This window comes from Agelaius tricolor, unplaced genomic scaffold (assembly GCF_023055355.1).
Source record: "Agelaius tricolor isolate 1412-34295 unplaced genomic scaffold, bAgeTri1.0.p SCAF_31, whole genome shotgun sequence".
In the NCBI taxonomy this organism is placed as follows: Eukaryota; Metazoa; Chordata; class Aves; order Passeriformes; family Icteridae; genus Agelaius; species Agelaius tricolor.
In genome coordinates this window covers 55,018-76,932 of record NW_027269291.1, presented here as the reverse complement: position 1 = coordinate 76,932, position 21,915 = coordinate 55,018, and the positions used below count along the sequence as shown (strand labels likewise).

The window sequence follows — 21,915 nt, the reverse complement described above, 5'->3', positions numbered from 1 at the left end:
TCCAGGAGTGTCACCCTTCATCCAGTCCATCCCTTCAGCACCTCCCAGATTGGGATGGAAATACAAATTATCCCAAGCAAGCAGAGGGAAAACCTAACCCTGTCCAGTGACAGGGACACCTTGACTGTCCCAGGGGGCTCCAGCCTTGCCTGGGACATTTCCAGAGATTGATCAGCCACAGTTGCTCTGGGAATTCCATCCCAGCCCCTCCCAGGAGGGGAATTCCTTCCCAAAATCCCATTTAAACCCCGCCCCTCTCCCAGTTTTCCCCCATCCTGTCCCCCCCAGGACTCCCCATGCTGGAGGAGCAGCTGAGGGTGACCCCGCAAAGAGCACAGCAGGGAGGATCCAGATGTACACAAAGTTTTAATTTTATTTCTTTTTTTTTTTTGTCTGGTTGGAGACTCATCTTGTAACATGCATGCATTTCAAAACAGTAACAGTGTCTCAAACTGCTCCTAGCAAACAGACAAGCACAGAGGACTTCAAATTCCTATTTAAAAAACAGCAGTGAAAAAACCTAGAATGTTCTTTTTTTTACTTTTTAATTTTTTTTTAGTTTTTTTAGGTTTTTATTTTGTTTAGTTTTTAGATTAAACTTAATTTATTCACATTTTTTTCTTTTCAATTCAGTTGCACTGATTAGCCCTGCCCACCCTCATGACCTGTGTGTGGAATCTGCTCTCTCCACTCCCGTCCAGCTGCTTGGGCAGCCCCAGAGCAGCAGAAATTTTGAGTGGTTTCCACTAAAAACGATGTGTCCACAGCTCTGCCATCCCAGTTATCCATGGGATCCATACCACAGAGCCAGGACAAGGGGCAGGGGCTGAGGGGGACACTGGGAGTGGCTCTGCAGGAAGGGGACATTTGGGAATTCAGGGCTGTGGCCATGCTGGGGACACCCCCCTGGTTTTGGGGGAAAATCCTTCAGCTGGGGGTGAAATTCCAGGTGCAGCTGGAAGGGAGGCCTGGGAAAGGACTGCATAGTAGTCATGGATTGGGAATATCCACCACCACAACCTCCTCACCTCCCTGAGCCTGGCCTGGCTGGGAAAGCAGGGATTTCCACCCAAAATACCAATAACAATAACAAAAAACAAACAAAAACCCATCCAAACAAACAAAAAACTCAAAAAAACCCCCAAAAAACAACCCAAACAAACAAACAAACCCCCAAAAAACAAAAAAAGGAAATAAGACTCAAAAGTGGTTCCGATTTCCTTGCTGATTGTGCTGATCCAGATTCCAAGCTGGGACTGTGGGAGTGTGGCCGCCCCCTGCTGCCCCACGGGGTGAACTCTGTCCTCAGTGGGGTGAATTCCATGCCCATGGGATAAATTCCATCCCAGCAGGATGAATTCCACCCCCATAGGATGAATTCTTTCCCCACGGGATTAATTCCATCCCCACAGAAGGAATTCCAACCACACATGGTGAATTCTGTCCCCATGGGGGTAAATTTTGTCCCCACAGGATGAACTCCATCCCCATGGAATTCACTCCCTGTGAATTCCCAATTAATTCCATGGGGTAAATTCCCCATTAATTCCATGATTGTGGCTCAGGATGGAGCCTGGGCCAGGCAGGGGTGAGGAGGGACCAAGGGAAGGCTCCCACGGCTCCTGGGGCTGTTCCCCAAATCCCAGCCCTGGGGAACCCCCAGTTCCCAGCCCAGTTCCCAGCCCAGCAGCTCTGCAGTGCATTTATTGCACTCCTGGAGCACAGCTGGCTCTGCCTCCCCTCTCCCACTCTGATTTCGGGGCTGTCCCAACAGGGAAGGTGGGAATTCCCAGCTCAAAGCAGATTTTGGGGGTTTTAAATCCCTCAGGAATGTGGGTCCTGCAGCTCCTCCTGTCTCAGGCACTGCAGAGGGGGAGATGCTGCTCATTGATTATTTGGAGCTCCACTGGACGAAATTTTGCTTTTTTTTTGGCCAAAAAAAAAATCCTGAATTCTGCTGCAAATTCTGTCAGTTAAATGTGTTCTGCAGGGTTCATGCTAAGGACAGGGATATCTACATTCAGCAAAAGCTAGAATTAAATCCACACCAAAACCAGACAACAAACTAGCACAAGCAGTTGTAAAACCAGAATTGAAAGGGCTGGGTTTTCCTTTTTTTTTTTTTTGTTTTTTAAATACTTAAGTTAAAAAGTGACCTAAAACAAGATTTAAAAGAAAAACCCTACAAAACAAAACAAAGCAAAGCAAAAAGAAAAGAAAACAAACAGAAAGAAAAAGTCCCTTTTAAAAACAAATCAAAATATTTGCAGCTTCACTTCTTGTTCTGATAATAAAAAATACTGTCTAGAAACAAAATTTAGCATTTTTAAGGTAATGCTACTTCTGCAAATGTAAACAATATACAAAAATGCTTCTGTTAAACAAAGTTACATACCTGGGTAATACATCATTAGGTGAGAAAATTGCATTTAATCACTTCAATACACAATATGGCAACTGGACAGAAGGGGCAGAATCTTTGTGGGACCTCCCCAGATTCACCTGGAACAGCCAAATTTAATCCCAGCAGGAGTTTGGAATAAGAAAATATTTCCTGTTCTCAATTTTTGTCAGAACTCTGTAAGGATTTCTGCAGGAATTCTCTGGTTTTTGATTGGATTCCTTATTCATTATTCTGGAATTCAATAAAGGAGATTTTTTTGCCATCTTCACTCCCCTTTCTCTGGGTTTGCTCTATGGTGTTCACCCACCTCCTGCTCTCTTCCTCTTCCCTTTTTCTCCTCTTTATTTATTTATGTTTGTTTTTTTTTTAATAGATGATTTAAAGATAAAACAACTTCCAAGCTACTTTCCCCAAAAGGAGAAGGGTAAACTTACCAGGTCAAAGTTGCAGATTCAATGCAATTTTTTGTTTTTTTAACTGTCAGGAATAAAAAGTGATTGGTGTTTAATTCCTAAGTGCTTACTAAGAGAGAAGCAACCAATATAATGCCCACAAAATGAAGCTGATGATGCCCTCTAAATCCTCCCTTTTTTTTTTCTTTTAAAGTATTTTTTAGCTGCATTTGGGTCGTGGCTTTTCCAGCTCCACAGCTTAAAATCCCTCCAGCCTCCCACACCAAAGGGGCAGCAGAAATTTGTGCCACGCCAAAGGGAAGGACCAAAAATCCTCAAATCCCATCAGGACCCCTAATTTTTAATTTCTCCAAAATTCTATTTACAGTGCACCCTCAGGGGCTTCAATTTCAGCCCCTGCCAAGGTGAGACCTGTGGGGGGGATTCACATCAGGGAGGGGAAATGGGGAGGGGGTGAAGAGGAAATAAAACCAAAAAAATCCCCCAAACCCCACATTCAGAATCCAGCCAGAGGCAGGGTTAATTTAGGGGAATTACTAGGGTGTGATGAGCACCAGTTATGTCTCAAAAAGGACCAAAATTCCACACAGCAAGAACTGTTACAGCACAGGACAGACACTCCCAACAGCTTATTCCCCAAACAAAGGCATGTGTGAAAAACAGTTCCAAGGCAGATTAAGCAACATGTTTCAACTGCAAAGAGGTTTGTTCAAGACTCTAAATCCTGCTTAAAAAGAGAAAGGAAATTAAAATTAAAAAAAACCAAACAACAAATCTCAAAACAAAGAACCAAAAGTTCTGTTGTGCAGCAGAGCTTACGAAACCCACAGCAAGGCTGCCGAGCTTGGCTGTGAAAGGGTTAAAGGAGACAAAACAGGACGATTTCAGTCACTCCAATCAGTCCCAAAATCCTTCAGGGGGGGCTGCAAAAGAAATCTGGTGTGAGAGTTCAACCATTTCCACTCCTGGAGGGTCGCTCAGGGGGTTGGGAGCAGGATGAGCCCAGCTCCCAGTACTCCCCCCTGGCAGCCAGGCCAATTCCTTCTGTGCAAGTCACATTTTTTAAAAATAAAACACAAAAAAACCAACCCAGCAACCTCTGTCAGGACACAGCTTCAAGTACCTGTTGCAGGTGAGGTGGGGAAGGAAGACTGAATAATTAATTAGCTAATTAACACTGGCAGGATTGTGATGGTGACCTCAGAGCCATTCCTGGCTGAGGAAGTGGCCCAAAATCTTAGCCTGGATCTACAGGTACAAAAATGCCTTTTTAAAAATCTTTTTTTTTTTTCTCTTCTTTTAAGGAAATCTTCAGAGCTGGCCAATTAAAATCGCCCCAGGTCCAAGCACATAATGAGCTGAGGTTGGTCAATGCCTCTCTCAGTTCTCTGCTTGTTTTTAGCTTTTAGGAGTTACGCCTTTTTTTTTTTTTTCAGACATCATCTTTGGTAGATGTTCATTTCCCTCATCTTTCTTGTAAATCAAGTGCAGTTACAAAAAAGTGGTTTGCTTTTTCTTTTCCTTTTCTTTTTTGTTACTTAAATTAACCGAAAAAATATAAAGTGTCCCAGTCTGAATTTACCTAAAGTTCAGCGACTCCTCCTTTTTATCAGAGTTATATTTTCCATCCTTGAAATGGTGAGCTATTTTCCTTCCAATTCCTACCGAGAGGGAAATAAAGGTTGTTTTTTTTTTTTTTTTTTTCTTTTTCTGGCCAAGCCAGTCCAATAAAACAACAACAACAACAACACAAAAAACAAGGAGTGGTTTGTGAGTCAGGCACTGCTGAATGTGACCCCTCGGGGACAGTGCCACACATGTCCCAGCCCCTCAGCAGAGAGGAGAAAATGTCACTGGGCAGAAAGAGCAGTGCTGGAACAATGCACTTGGCTTGTTTGGAAAAGCCCTCAAATCTGAGATCTGGGCACTTCTGGAATGCCAAACCCAGAGGTGCAGCAGGCGCAGCGAGGATGAGGATGGGTTTTGTCACACGGTGCCACACGTGCCCCACACGGTGCCACAGGTGTGCTCCGGTGCTGCTGCATGTCTGTGCTGTCCCAGGCTGCAGGAGCAGCCCCCAGGCCTGCCTGCAGCCCTGCAGCAGGATGTGCCCCTATGTCAGGATGCTGGAGATGAACTCATTGAAGCGCTTCGAGTACTGCTCGGGGTTCACCGTGGAGATCTCAGCCCCGGCCTGTGGAGAGACAGCGGGTCAGGGGGCAGGGAGGGGGGTCAAGGAGGGGTCAGGAAAGGGTCAGAGGGGCAGGGAGGGAGCAGGGGCACAGCCCCTCTGTTGGGGAGGATCCACGGCTAAGGGAAAACCCAGCAGGTCTGGAGAGATCCCCAAGGAAAATGACTTCAACTCCAGCTGCATGTCCAGTCAGGGCACTGTGAACCTTCGTGGCTCACAGATTTAGGAGCACAAGAGCTCCCAGAGCTGAGTCAGGGAGGGTGAGGATGGATTTCAGGGAAAGGTTTTTCAGACAGAGGGGGTCTGAGCACTGGAACAGCTCCCCAGGGAATGGTCAGGCCCCAGGGCTGCCAGGGTGGGATTTGGGGTCTGTGATGGGTCCCCTCCACGCCAGCATATCCCAGGATTCCACACTAACTCCCCGAGGTGCTGGCTGCGCTGGACTCCACCCTAAAGGTAATTCCAACCTCAGCAATGCCCTGATTCCATGTCCTGCTAGGCTGGGCTTTCCCAAGCCCTGCTGGGAGCTCAGGGGGACTACCAGGACACAGAGGTGACCCAGGGGTGTCACCCTTCATGCAGTCCATCCCTCCAGCACCTCCTAAATTGGAATGAAAATACAAATTACCCCAAGCAAGCAGAGGGAAAACCTAACCCTGAGGTGACATGGAGGGAAGTGCTGAGCACAGGGGCTGGAGAATTCCCACCCTGGCAGGAAGATCAGTGCTGGGGACACCTTCCACCCCAGGAGATGCTGTAGAGCAGAAGCCCCAGACCCAAGAGCCCCCCTGGGCCAGGCTCACCCCATGTTTCACTGTCTTGGCAGCGTGTGCAGCTTTCTTCTTGGTGTCGTAGGGTGTGAGGATGTCGATGATGGCCATGAAATAAACCTCCTTCCTGGGGGCACCTGGGGGCATGGCAGGGGCTCAGTCCCCTGGGAACAGCCAACTGCATCCCCTCCTCCAAAAAAAACCCCTCCTCCAAAGACACCCCCTTCCAGCCAACACAAGGGACTGCCCAGCAAAGCAGGGACAGCCCTCCTGTCTCCTGGACTCCACCTTAAAGGTCTTTTCCAACCTCAGCAATGAGCTGATTCCTTGTCCTGCTAGGCTGGGCTTTTCCCAAGCCCGGCTGGAAAGCTCAGGGTGGCTGCCAGGACACAGGAATGGCCTCAGGGGTGTCACCCTGGCTGCCAGGACTGAACCACCTTACTGAGCCTGGGACACCTCCCCTTTCCCTGCCCTCCATCCTTCCTCCACAGTTCCCTCACACCCTCCCTGCCCTCCATCCTTCCTCCACAGTTCACTCACACCCCCTCTACCCTCCACAGCTCCCTCACACCTTCCCTGTCCTCCCCAGCTCCCCACACTCACTGTCGTGGCTCTTCATGGCGTACACATCCACGGAGGGGTCGAACTCCCCGGGCCCGAAGAACCGGGGGTAGTTGAGGAGGTTGCCGGGGCTGTCAGGGGGGGTCCCGTAGGAGGAGATGGGGTTCCCCCCCAGCCCATCATTCTCACACTCCTCATCCTCTGCCCGCTCCTCCACCTCCATCTCCTCCTGCTCGGCCCGGTCCACGTCGTGGATGCCCACCAGCAGGCTGTAATCCATGATCTTCAGCTGGGCTAAAAACTGGGAGAGAGGCAGCAGTGAGAGCTGGCACCCATACGGGGTGGGGGAGGCTCAGCCCTACCCTGCAGTGCCTCCCTAGGTCTGGCATTGAGAGCTAAACCCTCCTGAGACTCCAGAGGAGCTGCACAGGCCCCCTGCCCTCAGCAGGACACGGCTGGTGCAGGAGGAGTTGTTCTGCAGCCCTGAGCCAGCAGTGAGGATGCATGTGGCAGCAGCTCTCTGGCCACAGAGAGCAACAGACAACTTTCCCAGGCCTTTCTGGGGAAAGGCTGTGAGAAGATTAGAGAAAAGAATGGTAAATAATTCTTATCTTCACTTGTTCACCTGTTGCTGTGTACTGTCGGCTGGGGGTCTGTACAAATCACAAATGGGATGGAACTGCTGTGGAACACCTCTCAAACTCTCAGCATCAGTCTCATTACATGGTTATGAAAATGGGAAGATGCCAGCAGCTCACATTTTTGGTAGTAGACAAAGAACTCAATGTAACAACTTACTTTAAAAATTTTTTGACCAATCACACAAAGCAAAAGCATATTGACAGTAGTTCCATCCAACCACTATAAGCACACGTACCTTTGGTTAAATAATGCCTGCTTATTTTGAACACAATACCTGCTTGTAAGCCTTCAAACACAATGCACAGAGCTCCATTATTAAACTCAGAACTTCCTAACATCTTGCTAGATAGACTTTTCTGTAGCTCAGGGAGTGAGGGGATGCAGTGAGGGGAGACAGAGCAGAGCTGTCCCCCAGGAAATTACCTCCACATCCCGCTTCAGCTTCTCAAGGAAGTTCTTTTTACTCTCTTCTCCAACATGCAGCTTCTGACCCTCATTCAAGAAGTCATTGTCCTTGAAGGTTGGGAGATCCTTGGCCTGCAACAAAAAGCCTGAGGTGAAATTCCCCAGCCTGCTGCCAGGGGAGGGCTGGCACATGGGTGTGGCTGCAAAAGCCCCTGCTCAGTCTGGGCTTTTGGGGTGCTCAAAGTCCACTGAGGATGGAAAGGGCATCAGGCAGAGCACAGAAAGTGTCAGGGAATCCGTGGGCTCAGCTGGACCTACGGGGAAGCTCGAGGGAGACGTGGAGCAAGTCAGCTTTAAAAACTGCACAACTGGGCCAGGGATGCTCCAAGCAACTCCCAGAATTGAAATGAAATTAATAAAATAAATTAATTTTCTTGGTTTCTGTCTGCAGGGGGGAAAGGGGTGAAGGCTTGGGGAAAAAACAAACAAACAAACAAATCTTCTCTTCCTAAAGATTTGAGGAAAACATTCAAGCCATGGCTTTTTGAGGGATCTGCCTGCAGCAGGCCCTGAGGATTCTGGGCATGTGGGAGAACTTGGGAGCCCCTTTGTGCTTCAGGGTTTCAATTCTTTAGTGACACAGGAGGGTGGGGTGGCTCTGTGAGCTCACATGAACCACCCAGCTGCACGGGCCAAGGAGTTATCAGGGGATTCAGGGCAAATGGGAGTTCCTTGGCTGCTGGCTGGGATCTTTTAGGGCAGGGTGGAGCAGACTCCAACACTGAAAATCCTATGTGCAGAACATGGACCAGCACGAGGCACTGCTGGGATTTCCACAGGGATTTCAAAGCAGCAGCACAGAAGTCCTGCAGGGGAAGGAAGCTCAGCCCTAAATTCCCCCACTCAAGCCAGTTTTAGGAATGTGCCAAGGATCTGGTTTATAAATCTTCTGGTGGAATATCTACCCCTGACCTGCCTGGGGTTGGTAGCTAGGGTGCTGTGAGGAAACCCTTCCTTAGGGACAGACAGCACTGCCCTCATGTGGGGTTTGGTTCTGCTGGGACTGTCCTCCAGCCCTGGCAGTGCCACCACAACACAGCAGGGCAGGCAGAGCCAGCTCCCTCCCAGCCTGAAAGGGGAGACAGAGAAAGGGGGAACTCAGGGCCTGTGGAACCTCCCCTTCTCAAAACTCTGGTGAAAAAGGGAATGGAAAGGAAAAGAAAATGGAAAAGGGAACTCAGTTGGATCTGTCTGCTTCCAAGCACCAGGAGAAAGGAAAGGCTGACCAGGGATGGCTCCATACCTTCTCTTTGTCACTTGCTTCCCTGGCTACTGTTGAGCCCTAATAAAGAAAAAAAAAAAAAAAAGAAAATATAACTACTGCACTCTGGGTCACACTCCCAATGGACCAACATTGAACCTCCATGCACAGCCCCCTAAAACCTGATCCCCTGAGCAAATCCCAAAGCCCAGAACCCTGCCAAGGGGGGTTTCAGGTCCAACCCCCAGAGTTATGATGCCTTTTAGTTTTTGTATTTTTCAGATTCTGTTATGCTCTAGTGTGTGGGTCTGCGCTCCATATTATGGGATGGTAAGCTCTCTTCACAGAGCAAGGAGACAAAAGAATTCCTTCTCCATTCTGTAATTCTGCCTGGCCTCTGCTCTAGGTCAGGCTGGATAAGGCCTCACCCCAGCCCCCCAGGGCCTCACCTTCAGGTCGTACTTCCTGTGCACGGTCAGCCTGTGGCTGAAGACATTTCTGGTGACCACCATGTAGGTCTCCACGCCGTCCACGGTGAGCCGGTACATGCCCAGGAACTGGGGCAGGAGCGTGTTCCCATGGCACTCCACGATGAACTGGGGGACAGCAGGGAGGGACAGAGCTCTGTCACACAAACCCCAGCTCTGACTGGACACAAACTGTGCTGCAGCCAAGGCACCCATGGGAAAGGAAAGGAGGATTGGAACAGCTCCTGGGGTCTCCAGGAAAGGAGTGAGGATGTGAGAATCCCATTCCCTGAGCAAGCTGGTCCAGGGAGTGCCAGCCTGCCCATGGCAGGGAGCTGGGACATCTCCAAGGTTCTTCTCAATCCTGGGATTCTGTGACTCTGTGTATGGAGCAGGAAGATCTCCAAGGCTCCTCCCAATCCTGGGATCCTGTGACCCTGTGTGTGTCCAGCCTGCTGTGACAGGCCAGGTGTGCACTGGCACTGCCCAGCTTCACTTCTCGTGGTTACCTTGTTGTGCCTGGAACTGAGGGCCTGTTAAACACCCCCTGCTCAGAACCCCTGCAGAGCAGATGGGCTGGAACCAGCACCTGGACCAGGACATTTCCAGCTGTCCCCCTATGACCCCACTTCCCATCTTCCCTCCAGCCCCTCTGGAAGGTCTGAGGCAACAAATGAGGAGCCTGTTTGCAGCTCTGATCTACCAGGGATCCATAATTTATCGACACAAGGGCCAGGATGAGCTGGGAAGAGGCTCAGCACCACAAACAGCTGCTGGATTGTCCCTCAGACATTCGTCCCTCAGATTTTTGTCCCTCAGATTCTAAAGACCATTTCTCCCACAAAACCTGCGTTCAAGCTCTGCCAGCTGTGAATCCAAGCTCCAGACCCCCAGCAGATCCCCAGGTGTGCATGGGGGGCTCCAGACTCACCATACCTGGTGGTACTTCTTGAGGATGTTGTGCATCTCTGCCACGTCCTCGCTGGACACGGCCTTGATGACGAACCTCCTGTCGTAGGTGGTGAGGAAGCGCGCGCCGCAGCGGCCCTGGCTGTCGCTGTTCACCGGGGCACTGCGTGTCACTGAGTTCTGGGGGACAGACACGGCGTGGGGATGGTGCCAGGAGCTGTCACCTCCCTCAGCAGCAGGGTCAGCCCTACAGGAACCCCTGAGCAGCTCTGGGAAGCAGGGCCAGCCCCACAGGACCAGCTCAACCACCCACTCCGGCTGTGAACTCCAGATTTGGTGCTGCTGAGGGTAAAATCCAATTGTTTAAAAGTCTGGACGTGTTTTTAGGGCTTCCAGCTGGCCCCATGATTTGACGGCAGGTTTTACTCCAACACTTGGGGTGTGTTTTTGGAAGATGTTTTTTACTGAAGGTTTTTTACAGGTGTAGGATACACAGGCCAAGAGCTCTCAGCATTTCCTCTCAGGGATTTAAGAACAGTTAGGACATTCCTAAGGCTTAAGGAAAACCAGACCAAAACAAATTGAAATTCCCCTCAAAAAGCAGTTTAGTCTGGCCAAAACCTCAGTGTTTGGGGATTCTTCACAGGTCATCCTGCACCAAAAGCCACCCTCAGGCTCTGCTATTCTTACTCCTGGACGTACAAGATGAGTATAAATAGCTTGGTTGTTCTTCTGACAACCAGCAGCATCTGCCTTTAGATCCCTGTCTCCACCCTTAGCAACCAGACAGTGCAGCAGGGCTGGAAAATCCCAGGAAAACTGCAGAGCAGGGATCAATTCCCAGAGCCACAACACCAGCTCTTTGTTCTGCTGCCTCTCCCCAGGTAGCAGGGCCTGCTGCGAGCTCCTCCCTCAGCCCCAGTCACTGCTGCTCACACCTCAAGCTGTCACCTGTCCCCTGTCTGTCCTCTCCACCTGCCCACAAGTAATTTTATCAACCAGCAACCTCTCACCAGCATTTCCTGGTGGGGAGTGCTATGAAACACAGCAGCACCAAGAGTGGTCCTTAAGTTTTCCAGCATTTCTGGGCTGGACATTGTGTTTCAGGCTGGATTATTTGGTTTTTTTAGGTGGCAGTGGCACTGCTGTGTCCCCCTCGCTCAGCTCTGGCAGCAGAGGGAGACTGCAGCAGAGCCTGCTCTGAGAGAGAGATTTACCACGTCATGCTGCAAGTAAGCCCAGAGGTTTCCTTTCAGAATGAAGCATTTAAAGCTTTTAAAACTTTAATGAAGCAGGGGAAAAACTCTGCTGCTGCCAACAGCTTTAGAGAGCATCAGGAAAATAAAGGCAAAGAGAAAATTCCCCTTTGCTGCTCGCTGACATTTGCAAAGGGGTCTGTGCCAGGCAGTTTAATCAGCCCTCACCTCAAAACCACAGAGCTTTTCTTCTGGAGCTGGGAAGCAGAAATCGTGACCACACAGAGCATTACCAAACTCACAGCCCTCAGCTCCCTTCCTGTCACTCCCACCTCTCCCACAGTTGGGGTGTTAAATTCAGCCTCCTGGCTCCGTTCCCACTCGAGCCATCACACTTTACCCACCTGAATTTAGCTCAATTAATGTCTTCTGTTCCAGCTGAACAGAAAACACTTTTAAAAAAGCCAAAGCAGCCCGGAGATGGGGGAAGCAATCCCTCAGAACAAGAGGGGGAGTGTAAATGATGAACTACAGAGAGTGTGGGTCACACCTGGGGAGGGTGTCATCACAAAGGGCTATGCCACGGGCATAGGGGGAGGCAGTGTGGGACCAGCCCTGCTCCAGCTGCTCTCCCCACCAGGCAGGGAGCACGTGGAGGGAACAGGGAGGCTGCAGCACTCCCCCACGTGCCTCTGCAGTCAGAGTATTCCAGGGGATGCCCCTGGCACTGTGCCTGCTCTGTCACCACGTGCTGGGGACACTCCAGCTCCCTGACATCCGGCGTGCTCTGCCCCGCTGGCCCTGCTCCGTGTGATCTCCCAGCCCTGAGCTGCCTCTGCTCAGCTCCTTGTGCTCAGGGCTCGGAGCCGGCTGAGGAAGGGTGGCCCTGCTGCAGCAGCTGGAGCTGTGACATCTCCCTGTCCCCAGAGCTGAGCCCAGCAGTGTTAACAGCAGACTCCTCTCCAAGAAAATCAGCCCCTCTGGCATTAGGGGATGGATCCCAAAGCAGGAGCCACCTTGATACACCCAATTCAAAAACACACACTTGACTGAGAGCAGCAGATTCACCTGAATCTGTACAAACACCACAAACTCATTTTCCTTTCAGATATTCCATGCCGAATCATTGTTATCCTCCAGCTCCTGCCTGTCCACAGCCACCTGTGCCCCAGTTTCCTGCCTTGGGAGCAGGGGTCACCTTCTCCTCCTACTGTCCTGTGCTTGGCACAGCAAGATCCACTGCACTGCTGTGGTTCTGGTGGAACCACTCAAATACCAATTATAAACCCAGAAAAGCTGCTGGCAGCAACGTTTGCAGCATGGTTTCTCTGCCAGGATGGCTGCTCTGTCCTAGAAGAGAAGAAAGGGTACCTGGTAGTCCTGGTCATCGATCCCAAATCTCTCCCGGAGGTTCCGGAACACCAGGGGACAATACTCCTTGAATTTGAAGCGGCTGGGCAGGTTCTCCCTAGGGCAGGGCAGAGATGTCAGCAGTGCCACCCAATGCCACGCTGGCTCCCCCTCCCTGCCAGCCTCCCAGGACACCCCAGCCCTGCTGTGCCCTTGGCAGGGCAGCTCCTTGCTTGGGATGCCCACAAAACCCATCTCTCCCAGGGAACTCTGCAGGATCCTAGCTAACAGGGATGGGATGGGAGCGTGGAGCTTGTGTGGCTGCCAGGGCAACCCTGCCACAGGCCACTCTGAGGGAGCCATCCTGCTTGTGCCCTCCTCGGTGGCTTTGGCACACTGGCACACAACTTTCCCCCCACATGCAGCCGCACAGCTGTCCCTGCACACGCTGTCACCACTGTCACCGCACACACTGTCCCTGCACACCAGGCAGAGCTGCAGGAGCAGAGGGCTGGGCTCTGGCTTCAGCTCCCATCACAGCACCAGAAGGGTCAAGGCCCCACAGACCAGCTCAGCCACAGCACCCAGGAGAGGGGGGATCAGCTCCAGCCTGGCTCTGCTGCCCCCAGGCACAGGACAGGGGACAATGACAGCATTCCCTGTCACTGAGGGAGCTGCATCTGCTCTTCCCACAGCCCTGAACCTGCCCAGGGAGAGAAGCAGAGGGTGGTCCTGCTTGGACACAGTGGGAGAATTTGGCAGCTCCTTCTCAATGAGAAACCCAGGCAGTGACAGGTGGGGAGCTCAGATCTTCTCTGGAGGAGAAGGGGGAGAGCAGATCCTGCATGGTGGACGTGCCAGGAGAGACAAACTTCCCAATCACCTCCCACTCTGCAAAGCTGATCCCTGTGAAGCTTGGGGAAAACAAAGGATTAATCAGGGAGCACTGCAGCCCTGCAGAGCCGGGATGGAGAACACAGCTCTGAGCACCAGCCATAACCATGACTTCAAAACAGCTTCCAAAAGTGGATTTTTTGGGAAAAGGAGACAGGGGCAACTCCAGAGCGACTCCATGAGCTCAGCACAGCTGCAGAGCTGCCTCCTGTGAACAGTTTAATCCCTCAAAGGATGGAAACCAACCACCACAGAGTATCTCAGTGACAGACTGACCACACCATGACCTGTCCAGGGTCTGTGCTGGGCACAGGGCATGGATCCTCCTGGCAGTACAGCTGGGAACAACCCAGAAGACCTCCCCCAGGCCAGTTTGCCTCACAGCACAGAGCCCTGACCACAGAGAGGTTGGGAAGCTCCTACTTACTTGTTGAATAGATGATTGTCCACCTTAATCTTACTGTAGGCTTTAAAGTCATCGGGCATTAACATGACGGGGACGGGAACATTGCTGAGCTCATTGATCTGCAAGAGAGAGGAAAGGGAGACTCAAACCCAAGTCCCACTGCCCTGGGGACCTGCAGGGATGTCCAACACCTCAGGGGATGGGTTTGGGGCACCGTGACCCATCAGACAGAAGCAGCTGGGGAACATTGTGGTGACAGGCCACAGAAGCACCTCGTTCCACAATGTGGTCAATCCTCCTGAGACAACCTTTCCCCCTCCACTGACCATTCAAGATGCAGCTGAGAACCCAGACAAACCCACAGGCCAAGAACCAGCAGATTTTATGTTTTAACTTAACCACCTCACTGAGAAAATGTTCCAATATTAATTATTCCTGCTACAAACCAGGATGACCAAAGCCTTTGCTGCAGCCCAGCACAGCTCCCCGTGGATGCTGTTTCCATGCTGGCTGTCTCCTGTTGCTCCCATCCCACTTTCTCTGGAGGGATGAGTCACTCACTAGATTGTTTTTGCTCCTTAGTCATGTGTGGCAGCCACGGGAACACGGGGAAGCAGAAGAATGAATGTTCAGCTACTATTGTACAGGCGGGCTCATGCTGCAGCACCCAGTAGTGCCAGTATTAATAATAATAACAACATAATAATAATAAAGATCCACCTCTGAACTGTGTCTGGCTGCCCTGCTCCAGTCACTGACAAGACTATGCCAGAATCAATAAGTTTCTGAGCTGCCTTTTCTGAGGACAGCCCTAGTGCCATCCCCCCCAGGTACTCCCCACCAGCCCCATCTCACTGAACTCCTGTTAACAGCCTGGATTCAGGAAGCAATTCCATTCCAGCTCTGTTCCCATGACTGCTGTGGCAAGCAAGTAGTGCAGGACAGGGAGGCAGACAACGCTGGCACTAGCGGGGGTTGGCTCCAAGTCAGCTCTGGGGGCTGTTCCCAGCACCAAAGCCTCCAGCAGGTCAAGTGACTCCCAGCACACTGGGAAAGCTGCTGGAAAACTTCCCTGCTGGCTGGGAGCAAGGGCGAGGCTCAGGAAAGGGATCTAGTTCTGGGATTCCCCGTTCCCTGCGTGCAGCAGGACACACAGCACTGCCCGCATCCCTGCTGGGCTCCCCAGGGTTCAGCCCCGGGGACGTGTCATGAGCCAATTCCATGCCGCCCATGTTTATCCCACCCTTTCTCCATCGTTACCACAAAAATCCAGACCAGATTTAACACACGTCAGACTGGGAAGAAAGACACATCCCAGTGCCAGGAGGGAAGGTGGCTATTTTCAGAGCCAGCCATCCCACACAACAGACAGAAGCGGGAAGCGAAGCGGCTGCGGCTCCTGGAGGGAGCGGAGCTGCAGCTCTGCAAAGCCCTGCTCTGCAAAGCCCTGCTCTGTAGCACCCAGCTGATGACTTAAGCTTTAGCTTTTATATTTTTCAGATCCTGTGCTGGATTAGGGTATAACTCTGAACTCCATACAGAGTGTTTGTAAGCTCTCATCACAGTTTGATCAGACAAAACAATCCTTCCAGGCCTGAGAACCAAAGTCACCATCACAGCCTCACGCCTGAAAAGTATGAGCAAAAATTAACGGGGGAGAGCAAACTGGGGGACTGTGACTTCATTACCTGAAGCTGTAATTGGACAATTAACCCCTGATATCCCGGAAAACTCGTGACTGTCATTCATCTCAGGTGTAGCCTCTGCACTGCCCAAGGTGTATCTGTTAAAGCCTTTAATAAATACCTACTTTATTCTCCAACTCTGTCTAGCCTCTGTTCTAGGTATCCAGCCCAAGGCATCACAGCGCTGCCACAAACCCTGTGGGATGTATGGAAAATGCTGCACAGATGAATGAATGAATGAATGAATGAATATATAATGGCACACATTCCCCACCAGCAGCATCCCCGAGCAAGGAGAGGCCGATGCCCCCCCGGGTTTGGCTCCATCCCGCACGGAGCCAACCCCTGAGCCAGAGGGCAGGGAAAAGGGATCAGACTCCAGGTGAGGAAGGGATCTCCCAGCTCGCAGCCACTGCAGGGAGCTGCATCAGAGTCCCACGCAGAGATTTCCCCTCGGAGAGAGGAGAAAACAACTCATTCTGCAACGAGACAGAGGCGCTGCCTCCAGCCACTAATTATTGCTGTCTGCCAGGAGGGGAAGCCTGACAGCTCCTGCCACACGCCTGCTCCCATCCCAGCCTGCTCCCAGCCCTCTTCCCGCCGTGGGGAAGGCACAAACAAGCCATTATCAGCTCCTTGCCGAGCGGAGGAAGGGTGCTGACGGCTGAGAGGGAACAGCGATTCGGAGGCTGCCTCCTCGCTGGCAGCAATTCAGACACAAATGTTCTGAGGCCTCGCTGGGTGCCCTCGTTTCTGCCACGGCACAAACCTCAAAGCGAGTGTGGGACCTGTTGCGAGGCTCCTGAGTGGCAGAAATGGTGCACCAGGATAGCTCTGGATCGTTTCAGAGGTGCCATCACTCCTCACAAGATAAAAGAGCCAAAAAAATCCTCCCGTGGAAGCCTTTCCCCCCTTCCAGCAGAGCTGGCTGGATGCTTTGGGATCCGGCTTTGGAGGAGACAGGGAAAAGGAAGGGGGGTGTGCTGGGCACCAGGATGTGGATGAAGGGCTGAATTTGGGATTCAAGCTCTGGAGGAGACAGGGAGAAGGAATGGGGTTGTGCTGGGCCCCAAGATGTGGATGAAGGGCTGGACTGGTCATTTTTAGACCCAGCACTGCCCACCTACCCTCCCCCAAGTTAGCTCTGGGCCAGTGGTCACTGGGCCTCTGCTCCTGTCACCAGTCTGGAAGAAAACACAGATTTATTTAGTTTAGTTTTGTTGCTACGTCAGGTTATTTAAATTTAAATTTTTTGTTGTTTCAGCAGCGTGTGCTCCTGCAGCAACACCCATGCCTGACACTTTCCCAAGGGAGAGGACCAAAAAGCCCCCCACACACCTCGGGAAAGGGATATCCCAACCCCTCCCTTCTCACAGCACAAGCCTCGGCATCCAGCCCCCTTCCCAATGATTATCCAGCCAAATCCTGAAACACCAGGAGTCCTTCCCAAAGGAAAGCCTCGCCAGCAGCACCTATCACCTCTCCAGAGGGATCCTCGCCTCAGGCTCATCCTGGGGGAATCTGAGCAGCCTCCTGGAAGGAGCAACGTGACAAACGCCTGGCACATGTTTGCTCTCTCACCTTCTCCCCGGGGAGAGGCGTGGAGCAGCAAATTAAATATAGCAGTGTGTGTGAGTGTGTGTCCCGGGGTATTTATGCTCCAGGAGGCAAGGTCACAGCAAGGTGCACGGCAGGGAGGTGCTCAGCTCCTGGGGAGCGCATTCCCAAGGATCTGTGCCCAAAAAGAGGAGGAACTCTGCCTGGGGCAAGATCTCTGGGGCTGTGGGTACCAGGAAGATGCTGGGTGTGGTTCTGGAGGAGGCAGGGACAGAGGGCAAAGGTGCAGCAGCACCACAAACACATCTGGACCCTGATGGGCTGTTTTGGGCATCACAGACACTGCAAGGCACAGGAGCAGCAGGCTGTGCCACACCTCTACCACATCAGAGGTCCCCAAAGTGTGGACAGAATGGGTCAGGGATTTGCAGCCACACCCAGAGCAATGCTGGGTTCCCTTAAGGTTTTTTAGCCCTGATCTGCTCTTAAACCCACTTCACTTTGTGGCCCAGCAGCACCACTCAGGACTCTAGGCTGAAGATTTCTCTTCGCCACCAAAGCCAATTCCTTTCCCAATAAAAGCCACATCTATATTCTGTGTCATTCAGGGACAGCTGTTGGGATGAACGGGCCAGGCATAATTTTGTTTCAAAACCTGACTGTAGCCTCAAAGTGGCAATTAGCATTAGTAAATTGATGGGAAAATGCAATTTGTTTACTAACAAGATGCAGCTGATGGAGTGTGTGAGCCCACTCTCAGGGATTCTCAGCAACAGGAATTTGCTCAGGAAAATAAAGATACTTTGTTCCCCTCAAAGCTTTCCAATCAGGCATCTCGGTAAGTATTAGTTAAACTTTATTATGCACTGGGGAAGGAGGTGAAAGACACATGGGAAAATCACTTTAGCATGGAGACAAACCCACAGCTGTGGCAAAACTTCGCTGCTGCTTAGCACAGAGCAGCAACTGGGTGAGGGTTTGAGGGAAAAACCCTGTTTTCCATGAATTAGAGCATGATTAATCAGTATCCATGCTAACAACCCCCTGTGCAAAGTGAGGGAAGAGCGAATCTTGCAGTCAATAATTCCTCTGGGGACACCAGGATGCTTCAAGATGGAAAAAAAAAAAAGCATCCCCTGGTGAGAGCAAACCCATGTATTCCTGAAAAAAGTACTTGGAAAGCTGCTGGAGAGGATTCCTGGCTGCATGACAGGGATCAGGCAGTGCCACTCTCCTGTCCCCAGTCCTGTCAGCCTCAGGGTCACTGGGAAGCATCCATGCTCCCAGTCCTCTCACAGGTGGGCAGAGCTGATGCATCCCTTGGTCCAAAAAAGCTGAGAAATGGGAAAATTCAACAACCAACCCATGGTCATGGCAGTCAGCAGAAATGAGCAGGGAAATGAGCCCTGTTCTCCTCACTGAACCACCCAGGAAAACCCTCCTTTGTCCCCCAAAAAGGAAAAGGGCTCCTGCAATGGGGATTGGAAAGGAAAGGGCTCCTGGATGAGCAGTTGGCAGCAAGGCCCTCAGTCATTCCAGGGGCTGGCACAGCCCTGGCCATATGCTGCTCTCTCCAGAGGTCAATTAGAGCTGGGCTGGGAAGGGACAGATCCAGGCTGTTCCCACTGTGCCAGGAGCAATTTCTGGGATCTGAGTGTTTGATATGTGGCAGATGCTGCTCTGGCAGCACGGAAGGCAAGGCTGCAGAGCAGGGAGCGCCGTGCTCCATTCCCAGCACTGCTGTTTCCCTGGAATACTAACGAGCTCTGCTCCTGCTGGCAGTGCTCCTGAGGGCCTGGGAGATGGCTGCCGCTCCAGCCAGGAACTGGAGCCTCTGGAGCTGCCTCGAGCAAGATCCATGCAGCCAACAGATCTCCCCGTTCCCACAAGAACGGGATGTTTGTGCCTTTCCCCTGCCAGCTGCCAGAGCCACTGGAATCTTTTCCAGCCGAGGAACTGGCAGCCCTACAGACACAGATCCAAATCACCTCCCTGGGATCCCAGAGCCTTCCATCAGCAGCACCTTACAACCATTTCCATGGTTCCCAGAGCATTACACAACACTCTGTTCATCTCTCTGGCTGGGAGGTGACTGCTCCCTTCCAGAACCGTCCCAACTTTCCCATCCTGTGCACGTGGATCCATCCGGGGCATGGAAAACACACCTGGAGCACCACACACAGACCCTACCCTCAGGAGCTGCAGCTCCTCTCGCAGTGCCATGACAACGGCAGGAGAAGCTTCCCCAGGAACCATCCCCACATCTGCTGGATTAAGGGTCTGACAGAAAACTCAGAAATCGACGCTGAGCCATGGTGGCTCCACTTTTACACAAGTTCTCCCCTCCCCTCCATGGTTTTCTGGTCCAAAATTCAAATTGTTTGAGTCATACCACCCCTGTCTGGCCCTGCTCACAGCAGCCCCACCCCAATCCCAATCCTACCCCTGGCTGGGACCACCAGGACCCGTTACTGAAACGCTCCACAGTGGTGTTCCTGAAGGCAGCTCCTGCTCTTGGGGTACTCCTGATGCTCTCCAGAGCCAGCACTGCCTGTGCTCAGCAGCCTCTTTAAGGCTGTTCCAGACTGGGAGAAGGGCCCATGGGGATTTCTGCAGCACACTGTACAAAATGGTCGTTTGATTTCTCTGTGAAAAAGTTCACCCCATACCCAAACAATTCTGACAGGATCCTCCTGGCACAGCCCCGGGCTTGTGCTGAGAGCTGTTTTCCACTCCTCCCACTGCAAGGATCCCAGGGCAGAACTCCATGGACACAGCCCAGAGCCTCCTCACTCACCCACCCCTCCTTGTCCAAAGCAGCCAAATATTAAACAAATTAAAGGATTTCCAACAAAGCCTAAAGGTATTCCTGAAAAGGTATTCCAAACCGCTTAGCTGGAGGCACCTAATTCCAATTCCCACCTAAGCAAGGCACTGGAATCATCTCCTATCCACAGCTGCCATCAAACCCTCACCCCAATGTGGCAGAGAGGTGGAGGGATTTACTGGGAAATCCTAAATGCCTTCCCAAAGGTCAGGAGGTCACAGCTGAACTTTTCTCACCCCCTTTCCCAGCCCCTCAGCTCCTTCCTGGCAGCAATTTCTTCCTAATACACATCCGATATAATCTCATTACCAGCTTAGTGTCAGCTTGCCTTCCTCCCTTTGCCCAAATATCTCACAGCCAAGTGCTCCCAAAGTTACTCTGTCCTCATCCAGGGCCTCAAATTCCTGCCAGGCTCCTACTGCCCAGACAGCTACAACGAAGAAAAACACAACTCCCCCCCCCAAAAAAAGCCAACTGCCAGCAAGTAAACTGTCACTATGAGGCCACAAATGAAACTCGGAAAAATCAACAATTTCCATTTCTTCAGGGCTGCTAATGGCACCACTGATCAAAGGCCGATTAAAATCATTAACCTGCTTCCTGGGCAAGGCTGGGAGCACTCGGAACATCCTTTGCCTCAAAACCAGCACAATGCTGAACCACATTTGGAAGCTTTCGCTCCAGCCAGGCAGGCCAGGAGGAATTTATTTTTTTTAATTCTTGATGTGTTATTTGTTTTGGGAAAAAAATGAGCCTGATTCCTTTACACTCTCTAGGAAACATTCACTAATCCACTGGAGAAATAGGTGTGTCTGAGCCCTAAAAGTGGATTGAGGAAGGGATGAGGCTTGGCTTCTTTGGCCAAGAACAGCACCCAGCAGCCACATCCAAGGATCAATCCTCGTGCCTGCAATCATAAACCTGGGAGAAGTTTCCAGAGAAAACACAGGGATGGTCTTAGGAATTCCCAAAGGAGGTGGATCAGAGCTGAGCCATCACAGACATTCCCAAGGGACCCTCTCACAACTCGGTCCCAGAGGAATTGAAGCCAAGAGGACACGCATGGCCCGAGTCCTGCAATGAAAGGGGACAAACCCGGGCGAAACCCCTCATTTTGGGGGATGCAGATTGGAGACACATTGTCCAATGTCCTCTGGGCTGTGACACAGGGGAATCCCTCACTGGGACAGTCCTGGTGGACACCCGGGGGTTGGGACAGGGGACAGGGCTGTGGGTGCCAAATTCGTGTCCCCGCCAGTGCCAGAGGGGAGATTGTGCCACAGCAACATCAGCCAATAAGGTATCAGTCCCCCTGCCCAGTCCGGGAAAATGGGTGTGGAAAAGGTGTCGGGGTGGGGACAGAGGGACGTGCCTGGCAGGGACACCCCGACCTGGGGATCCCCAAACCACCTGGGGACACAGAGCTAGCAAAAAGGGACCACAGAGCCCAGGGAGGGCTGGATCAGGGCTGGGATGCAAAGGGAAGGAAGGCTGGGATTCAGAGGGGATGAGGGAAAAAAGCTGCTCTGGAGGGGAAGGAAAAGGCCCAGCCTGAGGGGGAGCGGAGAAGGGTCGGATGTGAGGGAGTCGGGCATTGCTGAGCGGGATGAGGGGGCTGAGGAGACGAGGCCCCGCTCCCGGGGTGCTCTGAGGGGCGGGGGTTTGGGGTGGGCTGGGGGGGCCGCGCCGCCCGCTCTCACCGTGTGGTTCGCCCCCCACATGAGGACGCTGAGCAGCGGCTCCGAAGCCCGGAACAGCTTCACCTTCTGGCACACGAAGTGTTTCTTCTTGGTCTTGGTCTTGCTGGCGCTCAGGGCCGAGCCCACGGCGGCCACGGCTCCCGCCGCCGTCCCCGCGGCCCCCGCGCAGTTCGCGGCCATGGCGGACCCGACCGACCCCCTCCCCGCGTCCCCCCTACCAGCGCCTTCGCATGGTTCCGCCCGGCCCAGCTCGCCCCCCCTCCCGCAGTGGTACCGC

At 52.1% G+C, this 21,915-nt stretch overlaps 1 protein-coding gene across 1 annotated transcript; it reads right to left on the bottom strand.

Annotated features, from left to right (window-relative positions):
- Positions 1–353: 353 nt before the first annotated feature.
- Positions 354–21,854, bottom strand: PIP4K2B (phosphatidylinositol-5-phosphate 4-kinase type 2 beta). Its single transcript, XM_071450916.1, has 10 exons — positions 21,639–21,854; positions 13,891–13,988; positions 12,591–12,687; positions 10,051–10,203; positions 9,097–9,243; positions 8,690–8,728; positions 7,405–7,518; positions 6,382–6,640; positions 5,812–5,915; positions 354–5,011 (listed from the first exon to the last, which is right to left on the bottom strand). Exons 1-10 carry the CDS (start codon positions 21,816–21,818, stop codon positions 4,931–4,933), a joined length of 1,272 nt encoding a protein of 423 aa, XP_071307017.1. The 5' UTR covers positions 21,819–21,854; the 3' UTR covers positions 354–4,930.
- Positions 21,855–21,915: the final 61 nt, after the last annotated feature.

What these genes read in the sequence shown, in the direction of transcription:
- PIP4K2B (XM_071450916.1), bottom strand. Translation starts at nt 21,818, where the DNA reads ATGGCCGCGAACTGCGCGGGGGCCGCGGGGACGGCGGCGGGAGCCGTG. An exon ending in GACAATCATCTATTCAACAA is followed by an intron (nt 12,688 to 13,890) that starts GTAAGTAGGAGC and finishes GCCCTGCCCTAG; the next exon opens with GGAGAACCTGCCCAGCCGCT. An exon ending in AAGCAAGTGACAAAGAGAAG is followed by an intron (nt 7,519 to 8,689) that starts GTATGGAGCCAT and finishes TTTTTGTTGCAG; the next exon opens with GCCAAGGATCTCCCAACCTT.